Here is a 13,117-nt window from a genome sequence, read left to right on the forward strand (position 1 = left end):
TTGGTGCACGTTACAAAAACTCCAAGCGGTCAAAATTAATACAAGTTCCCAGTATGGCATGCTTTGAAAATTGGAATATACCTTGATTTTTGGTCGTAACACCCCAGAATTTAATTTAATCAGATTGCAATGTTTCATTTGCTACCCTGAACTGGGAAAGAGGAAAAGGGGAGGATAAAACTAAGGGAACAGAATAAAAGAGTGCAAAACCATCTGTGAGTCCAACAACATGCATAAAGTCAGTGTTCAAATGAAATCACCCAATTAAGTTTGTCATTTTCTTAGCACCAGCTGTTGTGTTCACAAAGCCTGTCGAATTTGTCCTAATAATGTGTACTTATAGTTCATAGTCTATTTAGTGTTCATGTGAGAAAAAAAAAAAGAAGCAACAAACAGTTGCAAAGAAAGCCAGTAGGTGTAGTCTATCTTTACAATGCATTCAGTGCTCGGCTGTTTCAGTAGCCTGTGCCACTCATTGGTTAGAAGACCTTGACGTGCTTTTTCGTGCGTGTAAATACATTATGTATGACGCGAATGACCAGACACTTAATAACCATTTTGCTTCGACGAGATATAAGTACATGACGTGCCTGTCACATCTGCATGACAGACAAACCCGTGACGGAAGAGCATGCTTGTGAAAGGAAGCAGTGTGTGTGGAATGGGGCACGTTACGGATGGGCAGCTGCGGCACATGCGACGCAGGAAAAGGTAGTGGGGCTCAGAACAAAGGCGAGCGCAGATGCTGTCACAACGTCGTGTGTCGGTAAAGAGCTGTTGTTGATGGTCGGGGCACGTGAATGAAAACATGTGCGGGGAATTAAGGTGTAGTGTAGGTGTTGGCCATGACTCTATCACGTACAGCATGACTCGCTGTTACAGGGAGCAACGCCTGAACAGTAGCAAAGCTAGTACGACAGCAACGTCTCTTTGCGTTCATTGGAAAAGAAGTGGTTGTTGACATGATTGATTATACAGTCAGCGTCAAACGTTTAGGGACCACAGGACGCAAGGTAAAGCTTAATATTCCGGCTGCTTTGGTGGGCAACCTTGAATTTAAATTTCCGCCTGTTCTAAAATGCATTAAACATGTACTGTGCAGTTCGACCAAATACAGTAAAGAATTGCTAGGAAATTCCATTCTTTCCCGGACCTTGTGGTCTCTAAACTTTTGACATCAACTGTACATACGTGTATGTATGAAAAATTAGTTGGGCAAACTTTATGCCGTACTTCAGCGATAAAAAAAAAATTGTGGAATACTGCATGTTTGAAAAGGAGTGCTCACATTTCATTTAATACCCCGGTCACACTGGCAATTTGAGTGTCATTTTGAGCGAGTGCACTTTTGCCCCCAGAATGGCACTTTGGCAGCGCGCTGCTACACGAGAAAGGGAAGTGCACTTTGGAAATGATTGTAATGGCGATCAGTATTTAAGTAGCACAACAGGTATTTATTTCAGGCAATTTTTCTTAAGTAATGCTGTGTTACAGCTATAACCAGCCCTTGAAATAAAATTTACGTACAAACGTGGCGGCTGCAGCCATTGCACAGCGAGCGCTGGGCATGCCCCTGGCGGTCGGGGCTGTAAACTGCCAGAGAACGAGAATAGCAAAGTAGTTTTTTTTGTAATGTAGTATGTTTTAATGCATAAGAATATTCCTAATAAAGAAAACGATAGTTCAAAAATGCTATGAACTCGGCTTTAGATAATAACTTATTTATTTTCGAGCCACTGCTATCGAGGCTAGACACTCCGTCTCGGCGAAGTGAGTTTGGCGAACGCACTCGCTGGCAAGTGCGCTTTGCAGCGAGTGTCATTAAACGTTCCCGTGTGACAGCGTGCGAATGGCACTAGCGGCGAAGTGCACTCCCTCAAAGTGCACTTAAGTTGCCCCGTGTGACAGGGGTATAAGAAACCGAGTAAATGTAGAAGTCCCTTAGTATTCGTTCTCGCATTCTGTGCTTTCATGTTCTTTTTTTCTGAGTTTAATACCCGAATATACCCGAATGGGGGGCTAATACCCAAATGGGGCTATTGATTCAGGAGCAGTTTATTGCAATCTAAAAAGAAAGCTTTTTAAAAATTTCAAATTTTTCGGCACAGTTTGCATGCAAAATACTTTGGAAAGTTTTGATGGTGCAGACTCTTCCGACTCACCTGCCAAGGCTTCATTTGGCTGATTAAATTTCTCTTAATCAATCAATCGATCGATCAATCAATCAATCAATCAATCAATCAATCAATCAATCAATCAATCAATAAGTTTTATTATTACATATTACAATTTCAAAGGAATTAGGAGTGCGGCTGGTGTACAGTTAGCTTGGATTTGTAATTAGGGGCATTGAATTAAGTAGAAGCTTAGATGGCATTGTCTAACTGTTGAATTAACTTGTCCACTTAATTATCTAAAAAATTTTAATGATACCATTAATACCCAACAACTGTGGTCCAGAAAGTAGACATGTTATGTAGGATCGCTGAACAAAATTTATAGTGGAGAGGATTAAAACAATGGTTGAATTTACAGATTGTTCTATAACTTCATATAAACGGTATCATCCTTTGATGCTTACTAATTAAACCTTTTTCTATAATTGCACCGCAAGACAAATTCCAGGCGATAAGGAACAACTCTTCTTTTCTCAATTAGAGCAAAACGAAGGAGGGTTGGTAACAAGACAGACATTGACCTTAAGTATAGCAACGATGTGCGCGATAAAGGGTTTTGAACTTCTCGGAGCAATTAATTTGCGGGCTGGCGACTTCTTTTTCTCAGAACACTACAGCAGCTCGCTCTGCATGGTACGCCTCGAAAGGAAGCTCAAGTCATAGCAACAAAGTACAGGCGGGCCACGTGATGAATGGCTCGGAGAGCGTGCCGCGCCGAACAATAGACAAGCAGCGCGTATTAGCAGCCTCGATGAATAGGGGTGGTGCCTTTTGATCTGAGAACAGGTGCGGGCATCCGCGTGCATTCCCACAGTTCCTTCTTTTGCTCTTCGCCGTCTTTCCGTTTCGAGAAGTGAGTGCGTGCGTGGGAAGAAGCGTTGTACGTAAGAGTGGATCGTGCTATTCTGAGTTTTTGGTGCCGGCTACGTCAGTCGTCGGTGGGAAGCGAGATTTTTCAATAGTATGCTGCTGAATCCGAGCGAGCATGATCGTGCCGGAAAACCGCTTCACTTCGAGGCGTAGGAGTCCGGAGATAACGATTTCGCCAGCGTCGTCATCATGGTAATGTCGGTATTTATTTTTGTATACTATATTATCTTATATATCTGAAAATGAACATGCGTGCAATTAACAAGTAAAACAACTCATTAGTTAACTAACTTTGCGGCCGGTGGACCAGCCTTCATCAGAGTGGTTGGTGGACCTGCTTCAATGTTAGTAAACTAATGAGTTGTTTTGTTTGTTTATTGTGTGTATGTTTTCAAATATTTCTTTAGGTTAAGGGAATATTCTTTTCTTAATCATATATATATATATATATATATATATATATATATATATATATAAGTAAACTCACATATGTTTAAGTGGAGACTACAGTGAAATCTTGTCATGGTAATGTTTAGGCATTCTGCTTTTTTTTTTTCTTTTAATGAGTTCTTCTATTTGCAGAGTAATCAAGTGTCGGCTTATTATACAGTCAGTCACGCTGCATTTTTTCACCGAAAAAAAAAACACAGAATTACCAAGCACAAGTAAATAATTGGCTGTGGACATTACAAAAAAGGAAAAGAAAAGCTTTCTTTTGACATTGGTGATGGAACAAGGCAAATGAAAACCTCCCATCAAACATGCTAGTGGCTTCTGCACAGTGTTCGTTTGTGTAGGAGTATCGGAAGGAGTTAAATTTAGCTGCATCGGGCGGAAAGGGAGTTGAAGGAAATGGGCGTCTAATGTTTGTTCCTTACCACTGCTGAACAGTGCTACAGTGGATCTGTTAGTGTGTTATTCATATTGTCTGGAGACTGGTCATAAAGTAGAAATAAATCCCTCGTTCTGTTTTTCAATATGGACTAACCGTTCTGTTTTTCGATGTGGACTAACTGAAATACGTTCACACTTGAGCGTATGTATGTGTGTGCACACTACTTTGCAAAACTGCTACTTCTGTGGACATTGCCAGGCTTCACAGTGACCGTATGAAGAGAACTGCTAAACAGAAATGACCGACAACACTTTGCTGTGTTACGCGGTGACATAGTTTGCACGAACAATGTGTCAAGACGAAGTGATTGGTATAGTTTGTTGACAGGATTTTACGGACATGCTTTGTCACAGCGTCAAGCAGTGATGCAACGCTTTGTTGACGAGCTCCGGCAGCCGTTGCAGTAACAGCGCTCTGCGTTACATGTTGCTTGTTTGTCGTTCTGCTTGTGGTGCGCCTTTGATTTTACTTTGTTAGTCCTTAATGGGGCTGTGCGGTGGTGTTTTGTAGCGAGTCCTTTTCCAATGCCTTTTCATGCTTGGCCAGTAATTAGAGTGATGGCTAACCCACGTTATCAGAGGGATCAAACGGCCATGAGCAGTGGTTGATAAGACCAGCGTGCGATTAAGCATAATGCATCGCAACAAAATATTGGCCCTGCATTACATATAGTGTAACGTGTGCAATGTCATGGTCTTTGCTGCACCACTTATTCTCAAGCAGCTGTATCAGCAGATGTGTGAAATTTACCTGCTCTCCTTTGGCAGCTGTTCTCATAGCCAACTGCTGCCACTGATTTACCCTAACGCCAACAGAAAGGCGTCTCATTTCATGTTTGGCATTTCACTTTGCTTCTATGTTGTTTCATGTCTCCTGGCTTCATTCTGTGCTATTTCATTCTGTTAAGTTGCAACATAATTAAATGGGAGTGCGACTAAAACGGCACACAAGAAAAGATTGACACAGCCAACACCAACTCGCCCAACTTTTTATTATACTATGTTGCAACAGTATTTCAAATGTAGTGTTTTAAATGCAAATGTTTGCTAATAAACCGGTTAATCTGAATGAATGAAAACTTGCCTGTTAAATGCCCTCCATGGTAACTAGTTATGAAGCTCTCCTACTTTAGCTGCATTTCCTGCAGAGCTGGTCACTACTTGCAAGAGAATCTTCAAGGCGACATTATTAGCGAAGTTTATAACTCCACAATGCATAGGGGGAGCGGGATCTTTAATGCATTTTGCCGCAGTTCCCGAACACATTGTTCCTAAAACAGGGTCTAAAAGTGCAGCATTTCAGCTTAAAGAATGTTGCTTTGTTACTGTACAGTTTTAGTTTGCAATTGGAATCAGGTGCATAGCCAGAAATTTTTTTTTGGTGGGGGGGGACAGGGTTCAACCATACTTTATGTATGTTCGTGCATGTGTATGTGTGCATGTATATATGCAAGCAAAATTTAACATTTTTTGGGGGGAAGGGGGGGGCCTCCTTCACTATGCCCTACACTCATAAGTAGTTAGCTGTTAAACAATTAAGGAAGTTTCATTAATGAGCCAACGTCCCTCTGTTTTTCTTGCAAATATACTGCCCGCCTCTCCAGGTAATCCGATTACTGGTGATTTCAGGAATGCGGCATCTAACCCGTTGAAATATACTTGGTGCGGTTTTGTCTTGATATTACTTTTTTGTGTATGTGAGCATTTCATCTGCAGGTGCTAATCTCTCTTTTGTGTGTTGTTGAATTGGAACCTTTTTGTATGGGTGAGCATCGTAAATAAATGATTACCTCTGTTCTTCTTCTGTGCAGTCGATGCTCGTCGGCTCGCAAGAGCCTCATCTGCAATACTTCCCCAACCCTTCCCAGGTGCCATTCTCCCATTCCACAGAGTGAGTTCGCATTGGGCTTGTCATGCAATTTCAGTGATATCGAGTGACGCTGCTTGTCTGCCAGCTTTTTTTCTTTCCTAGCAGTCTTAACGTCGAGCAGCGCCTTTACAGTGCATTGAGTACAGATAAGCAGCTGACCTTGCCAAGCATGCAAAGTTGCACTGAAGGGGCCCTAAACTGCCCACATGTAGTTGCCAGGGAAACGAGCTGAAGAGTCAACCACACTTTTCTGTCTCACTCTTGTGTAAAGGAAATTTGTGTACAGTCCATAAAGTTTGCCTTCGTCAGTGATTCTGTCACGTACGTGACGGGCCTCCACAGAATCTTTCGGGAATGTGAATGTGTGTGGTAGTGTGTCAGAATTGAATGCCTTCATGTTGCTTAAGAGGGCCACTTCATCTAGAAAGCTATTTAAATACATGGTTTAATTCTTAGTATCTGATGCACAGAATTCGGTTAAGTTTGTTGGGCCCAAATGAAAGATGTAAAAAACATACTTGTCATGATGTGCACATCTTCAACGTAAGCCAGCAGTTCTTTCATTAAACTTGTCATAAAATGCGATAGTTTCTTTTAAAAACTGAAATGTCATCTGACTGTTCAACTCGGCACTAAATATTATTATTGCAATAACTTGCAGCTATTCGCGCATCTAAAGTAGCGGAAATTAACGCATTGCTGTGAAGTATATCACTAATTTTGTGAGGATGGTTTCTGCAAAGCTCTCATATACAGGGTAACTGCCTTATGCATGTTTTAAACTTGCATATCGTGTTTCCCTTCTTCACATGCTCTAACTTCGCTACAATTCGCAGAAATGTGTAATCGGTCTTTGATGCACAGTTACGAATGTGTTGACTTTGTTCATCAGTTTTTACTACAGTGAGGCTTAATTCAAAATTTGTGCTTCCTGCAGTTAGTTGAGCTTTCTTTCGTGAGCGCAGCAAGTTTTTTTTAGAACAATTTCAGAAAGATTCTTTACCATCGTGGTTATCGACTAGCTTCAATAATTTTATGCTTAAAAAGTTCGACTGCCTACTCGTGGACATCACAGCCATTTGACAATACATATTATTTATCAAAAACATTGGAGCAATATTGGTAGGAAGGCAAGGAGTATCGGCACCTCATGTTGAGAGGCACCTGTAAATCTAGTGTTGCAAAACTACCAGGCCTATTTAAGACTCGTTAATCTGTATTTGTGGGTTAGGTCCACAGCGCACCGTGCCCTCCTGACATTCGCCGGCTTGTTTCCCCTTGCAGGTAGCCCTCTGGACAGCCCCCGAAACATGTCCCCAAGTCAGCACTTCGCATTCGCCCCCGTCAAAAAGTGAGTGCTTGTTTTACAGCAAACATTGTTATGAGATCACAAGAGCCGATTTTGTTGGTGTAGTTGTCCTCCACCACCGTTGCCAGTGTCCGTAACAGCTCTCGCATCCAATGAGTAAGAAAAAAAAACAGAATTTGAGCGGGAATACTCGACTGCCACTCTCTGTGGCAGTCGAGTATTCTACCAGAGAGCAACACCGGTGCTTCAAACTGCTTCGCAAAAAGACCCTGTACAGGCATCATGTCCTGCAAGGAATCACGTTAACAGATGTAATATGGCATGGTACTAGAGTGAAATAACAACAGGCGTCACACAATGCAAATTGTGTAACAAGTGGGTGGTTTAAAGCTTCCCACACCTTACAAAGGGCTCTGCCATAATTCTTTTATCATCATGGGCCACAGCTTCACCAAAGTGTGCGTAATGCCTTACAGACACGTATTGGGTGCCTCGCTTCTTTGCAGCATGATAAATCATGGCATAGCGGGTACTTCCCTACTTCGCAAAATTATGATCATCTATGGTGTAGAGGGTAGCTTGCAACTGCATTTGCAGTAGTTGCCCCAATAGAGGTTACTACGGGCTCTAGAAAGGTCATTCCTCCAGCTTTCTCTGTGTCTGTGCTGCGTGCGCTGCATGTGCAGCAAGTGATTTCGAGGAGTGCCTCCGCTCGTGACATTGCTGGTATCCTTCAATAGTTTTAGCATTTCCTTGGGGTATGAAAGCGATAAAATTTTCGGAAGCAGTTAGCATATTTCACGGGAAATGATGGGATGAGACAGAGAAGATCGGACATGCTACTGATGGCCAGCATCAAGAGTAAATGTTTGCAGTTGGCACCCCTCCCGTCTTTTCTTTGTCGTCCCATAATTTTTCGCTCTTTTCCTTCGTGAAGTCCTATGAAGAAGCTCAAGTTCAGACCCTTTTATGGTATTAGCTTAGTCCATCGATTCTTCTTAGAAGTTCCCTGTGTACGTGTTCAAGCATATTGCAGTCACTGTAACAGCACGGCATGTTAATCATCACCCCTCAACTGCAGTGGCACCCCACATTTGCAGCTGTTTCAAACACGAAGGAATTTTTCTTTAGAGAAAAGAGACACAGTTTGGGTGTAGCACAAATTCATTTGAAAACATCCTCCAAACTGTGTTTCCTGTGAACCAGCCATACTGCAAGTTTTAACAGGCGTCCTCAACCCAAGCCTCGTTTATTTCTAAGGCCACTTGAAGCTAGAGCTAGTTTCAAGAAGATGGCACTGTACTGAAACACGGTTGACATGCACTCTAAGTGCACTTGGTGGCTGCGGCTGCAACCCACTTGACGCTCGGTGAACACTCCACAGGTGAGAGATACGCAACGCACAGCACGTGGCTTATCTCTGGAGTGAGAACCTCACTTGCCACCCCATGCTTGGTGCGATTGAAAGTACAGGGTTTCGATGGCGATCTGCGTTGCTCTCGAGATAGCTGGTTTGCAGGCACTTGCTTTAATACCTTGTCGCTGCTCTTTTCTGTTGAGTTGGGACCACTTGCACGCATTCTTGTTGACATCTCGTGCTTTCCCATCACGTATCTCAGCTGTACTGGGCTGGTATGTGAATGATAAAAAAAATTTTTTTAACTGGCTGCGTGACAATGTTTGTGGTCCGAAGATCATTGTACGCTCTGAAGCAAGCCTTTTGAGAGGGCGATCACAGATATTTTGCGCAAACAAAAGCACACTAAAAGCGCAAGACAAGCGCCATTAGCTTGTCCTCACGTTCTTGTTCACATGAGAAGCCTGTGATCGTCTGTAACCGAACAGCCCGCTCAAAAGCCTTGCTCAGTTTTTACGGGAAGGTTTAGCTTGGGGCTGACTCTTGACTTCTGAGTTTACACACATGTGATGCAGAATTTTTCCTTAGTTCAGCCATGGAATGGATATGGATGGAGTTTATTGTGTTAAAGAAAGTTTATTGGTGCATTCAAATAGTTTCTGCTACACTTCAACTCGTGTCAGTGGTGCAGCATACACTCATTATAGAAGCCAGAGAAACGCTTCCCAAATCAAACATCAATGTTTGGCTGCTCAGTAAAGTAACTGGAAACCATATGTGGTAACACGTTGGCTTTGCTGCTTTTGCGAATGTTCGGTACATAAAAGAAGATACGCGCAATACTTCCCCAACGAGGACTCGGCAGATGCGGCACCAAGAACATCATTTGCACAGTCAGCGTAAAACCCTGGTACTTACATCTTGGCGAGCTGCCTCATCGTGGTTCTAGACATGAAGACAACATGCCTCTGTCCTTGTTCTCTTTGCAGGGCGGACGGCCGGCGATGGTCAGTCGCGTCACTGCCGTCATCGGGCTATGGGACCAACACACCCGGAAGCTCCAACGTATCTGTGAGTGGTTGCCACCACCTCCCACCTCTTGTCACTCTCAACACTGTTGCATGTCTAAAAGCTTTACTGCAATCATTCAGAGCTGTGTATGACGTTACTGTGGACCTGAGAATCAAGAAATAAAACTTGGAATGATAGCGAGCCGAGCTAGTTGGTAAGTATTCATTCTAAAAGACGGGGCGTGCAAACAAGGACACAAGAGAGAAGTTAAGACACCACAAACGCCGGCTGACCCAGGTTAGTCGGTGTTTGTGGTGTCTTGACTTCTTGTGTCTGCATTTGCACGCCCTGTCTTTCAGAACGAATAAAAACGTGCAAGTGCATTTTTTTTGTCGTAAAATGCATGTACTTTTGTTTCCACTGTGATTAGTTTGTGTCATATAGGTGTACTTTTGACTCAGACACTTATCCGAGCCAGCATTGTCTTTAGTGGCCAAATTTCGCAGTGACATGACACAGTTATCTCGAGCAGCTGTGCATACCAGTCGTTATATTAAATGTTTAATGTCTCCTTTCAATTCGTGAGCACTGTACAGTCAATATGACTTGCAGAATGGAAGCGCGTGGCCTCACGAGCTGAAAGATTGCACATGGCTACGATTTGCCCTCATTTCCACAACTAAACGATATTTTCTCACTTGGGATCATGCCCATGTGGGAGAACAGCGTTTAGTTGTGGAAATAAGGGCTAGTGGAAGCCATGGGTGACCTTGGAGCTTGTGAGGCCATGCGCTTTGTGTTGCAAGTGACATTGACTGCGACTGTATAATTATGGATTATTGGCTAGCAGTTAGCAATTATTTTAGTCCTGTTTGTTATTAACTTCATTATGTATTTAATTAGAAGTTGTGCTGACTTGTATTACAGTATAATGTAAGCTCACAGATGTTAATTCACATTTTCTTTATTTTATGTTCTTTTTTTATTGAATTGTCATTCTGTTCATAATTATGGAACTGTGTAGCATGCGTTATGTGCTCCTCAATTGTTGTCTTTTATGTAACCTTCAACTAACGCGTCTGATACTCTACCAATTGAGCTACGGCGGTGGTTGTCCTTGCGTACACTTAATTGGGTATATCAGTGGATTGAAACTTGGGAGTGTTAGTCAGCACCGCTTATAGCCATGACAGCAAGTGTGGAACACTTTTTTTTTTGCCTGCTGCCGTCACATAGCACATGATCTTTTTGTGAGCTAGCAGATGGAGCCTGTGAGTATACGAAATAAATAAATGAAATAGACTGTACATAACATGAAAGCACATGCGTTAATACATCATCATTATTTTAATTAATTGATCGGTGTCTCCTCTCCCTCGCAGTCCCAGTGCTCCAGCCAGGAGAAGCTGCACCTGCTGCCCTACCAGCCGACGCCGGATGAGCCGGCGGGCACTCCGGTCGGCCACCCGCCGCACTACTTTCCGCCGCACCAGTACCACCAGCACCACCCCCACCCGTTCGCCCACCACATCCACCACGTGCACCAGTCGCGGCACTTCTCCAGCAACGAGAGCAACCCGGGCCTCGAGGACGACGGCCACCAGCACCAGCAGCAGCACGGCTCGCCCGGGATGCACGCCACGCCCACGACGTCGTCGGGCTCTGCGTCGCCCATCATCAGGCCACGGTCGCGAAGCCTCAGGTAGGTTATCGGGGCTGAACCGATGTTGACGCTAGAATTAAAGCTTCTGATAGAACTGGAAGGAACACAGCGCGATAGAAGATGGGGACAGAAAAATGCGGGCAGCTTGCACTAGGGGTGGAAGGCTGGACTAACAGCAGAGCTTGTGGTTGACCCATCAAGGTCTTAATTAGCAGGTCCTAATCAGCCAGGGCTTATTTAACATGGTCTTCATTAGCACAGTCATAATTAGCAAGATCTTAACTAGCAAGGTCTTAATTACCAAGATATTATTTAGCATGATCTAATATAGTCTCAATTAACATTGTCTTAATTAGCTTGATCTTAGCATGGCTCGGCCTAATTAACTTGATCTTAGCATAGCTTGGCTTGGCTTGACTAAACATGAAGACTAAGAAGAGGATAAAGAGAGCACGCGCCGGCTTCTGCTGATAAGTTTCTTGTCAACTTTGCACGGCATAACAAAAAGCTTATCAGCTCCGCTGTGAAAGGGCAACTCACCCTCCTACAGTGACTGTTTAGAACGCATGTTCGTGGTAATATTTGCGTATCCTGTACAATGCCACATAATTGGCATGTTTTTGTTCTTTTTGTCCTACAAAATGTATCTTGTACAACAACCTATTGCTCTTTCTGCTATGTTGTGATCCACGTGAGACTTTAAATTATACAGGTTTTTTAAGCACAGCCTCACCTTTACTAGTAGTCTCTCCACCATCATAATGGATTGTTATATCAGATTTTCTTTACTTTGGCAGCATTATTTTTGTATAACTACTACATTATATTTGCAATGTAAGTATTACTGTGCCCAGAGTGTTAGGGTGGACCTCACTCGCACGTTACTGTCTTTGCGAGGGGAAATGAATACATTCAGTGTCATTGACGAAGTGCTTGGGTGCGGTTAATAACCCGCAGTCTGTGGCCCTCTCTTTTGCCCCGATCGATGCCCTCTTCCCTCCAGTAGTCCCATGCGGTCACCCGGGATAGACAACGAGATCGTTCTTATGAACAGTGTCTACAAGGAACGCTTTCCAAAGGTGAGCGCACAAGCCCTTAGGTTCATCTGCCATTGATTAAAGGGACCGACAACTGCCCAGAACATGAAATGAGATGACTGCACTGATGGAAAGATTGTCCGTCGCATTGACTCAAACCAACCCTGTTTATCTTGTGAGAGGTGGATTTATATTTTTATTTCTTCTTGAAAGTCGCGAAAAATGACCTTTGGCGCCTCTGGCTGCAAAATCATAAACGGTCCGATGAAGCCGGTCACGTGACTATTGATGGTGTATGCGTTCGATGACTTTTCTGTTAGTACTGAAATATTGTTCATTTATTTATATTAAAAGACATTACTCCATAAAAATGTACATATAGGCCTGCGTTAGTTGTATGCAACATAGTGGCGCTGCCTTCGCTTGGCGTAATGATCCCATGCCGGGACAAACCACCCATGACACAGGCACAGGCAACCTTGGGCGCAGGCGCACACAACGCTGTACAAATACCGAGAAGGTGTATAAAGCCACATCATCTCATTGTAACAGCTTGCTATTTTCAAAAATGGTTGGAAAGCTCAAAATAAAGGTGGTTAAGCATAGCTACAGTAACTCCTGCGAAAGCAGAACAACGACGGCTTTCACAAGGGCTAGCGGCATCACTATCAATTCTCAGCGTTGTTGGAGCAAGCCTTCATGCGTGTTTGGCGGCTTTCAGATAGAAAAATACTGCTTATAAAATAACTACGTGCTTTTAGGATAAACCACTGCAGCTTCAAACGCTACGAAGGGTCAGCTTCCTGTCGCGCCGTAAAAAACTGGGTCGAGAAAAATCAGTTGACGGTCCCTTTAAGAATGTCCAAGTCTACGCCAGTCTTTGTTTTTCTGTATTCAGAGTAAGTTGAAATAAGCTGTGTAACTTGAGA

The 13,117-nt window shown here is 43.3% G+C and overlaps 1 protein-coding gene across 5 annotated transcripts in view; it reads left to right on the forward strand.

Moving 5' to 3' along the window:
* Nucleotides 1-13,117, forward strand: part of LOC119404699 (microtubule-associated serine/threonine-protein kinase 3) — a 307,846-nt gene that overhangs the window by 260,160 nt on the left and 34,569 nt on the right. For 4 of the 5 annotated variants that reach the window (XM_037671339.2, XM_037671342.2, XM_037671341.2 and 1 more), the window contains 5 exons: nucleotides 5,753-5,832; nucleotides 7,096-7,162; nucleotides 9,467-9,548; nucleotides 10,871-11,190; nucleotides 12,155-12,230. In XM_037671339.2, the coding sequence (XP_037527267.1) occupies nucleotides 5,753-5,832; nucleotides 7,096-7,162; nucleotides 9,467-9,548; nucleotides 10,871-11,190; nucleotides 12,155-12,230 (625 nt within the window). The remainder of the gene's footprint in view (nucleotides 1-5,752; nucleotides 5,833-7,095; nucleotides 7,163-9,466; nucleotides 9,549-10,870; nucleotides 11,191-12,154; nucleotides 12,231-13,117) is intronic. The other variant, XM_037671340.2, reaches the window with a different exon arrangement.

The sequence above is a fragment of the Rhipicephalus sanguineus genome, chromosome 9 (genome assembly GCF_013339695.2).
Source record: "Rhipicephalus sanguineus isolate Rsan-2018 chromosome 9, BIME_Rsan_1.4, whole genome shotgun sequence".
NCBI classification, from domain to species: Eukaryota; Metazoa; Arthropoda; class Arachnida; order Ixodida; family Ixodidae; genus Rhipicephalus; species Rhipicephalus sanguineus.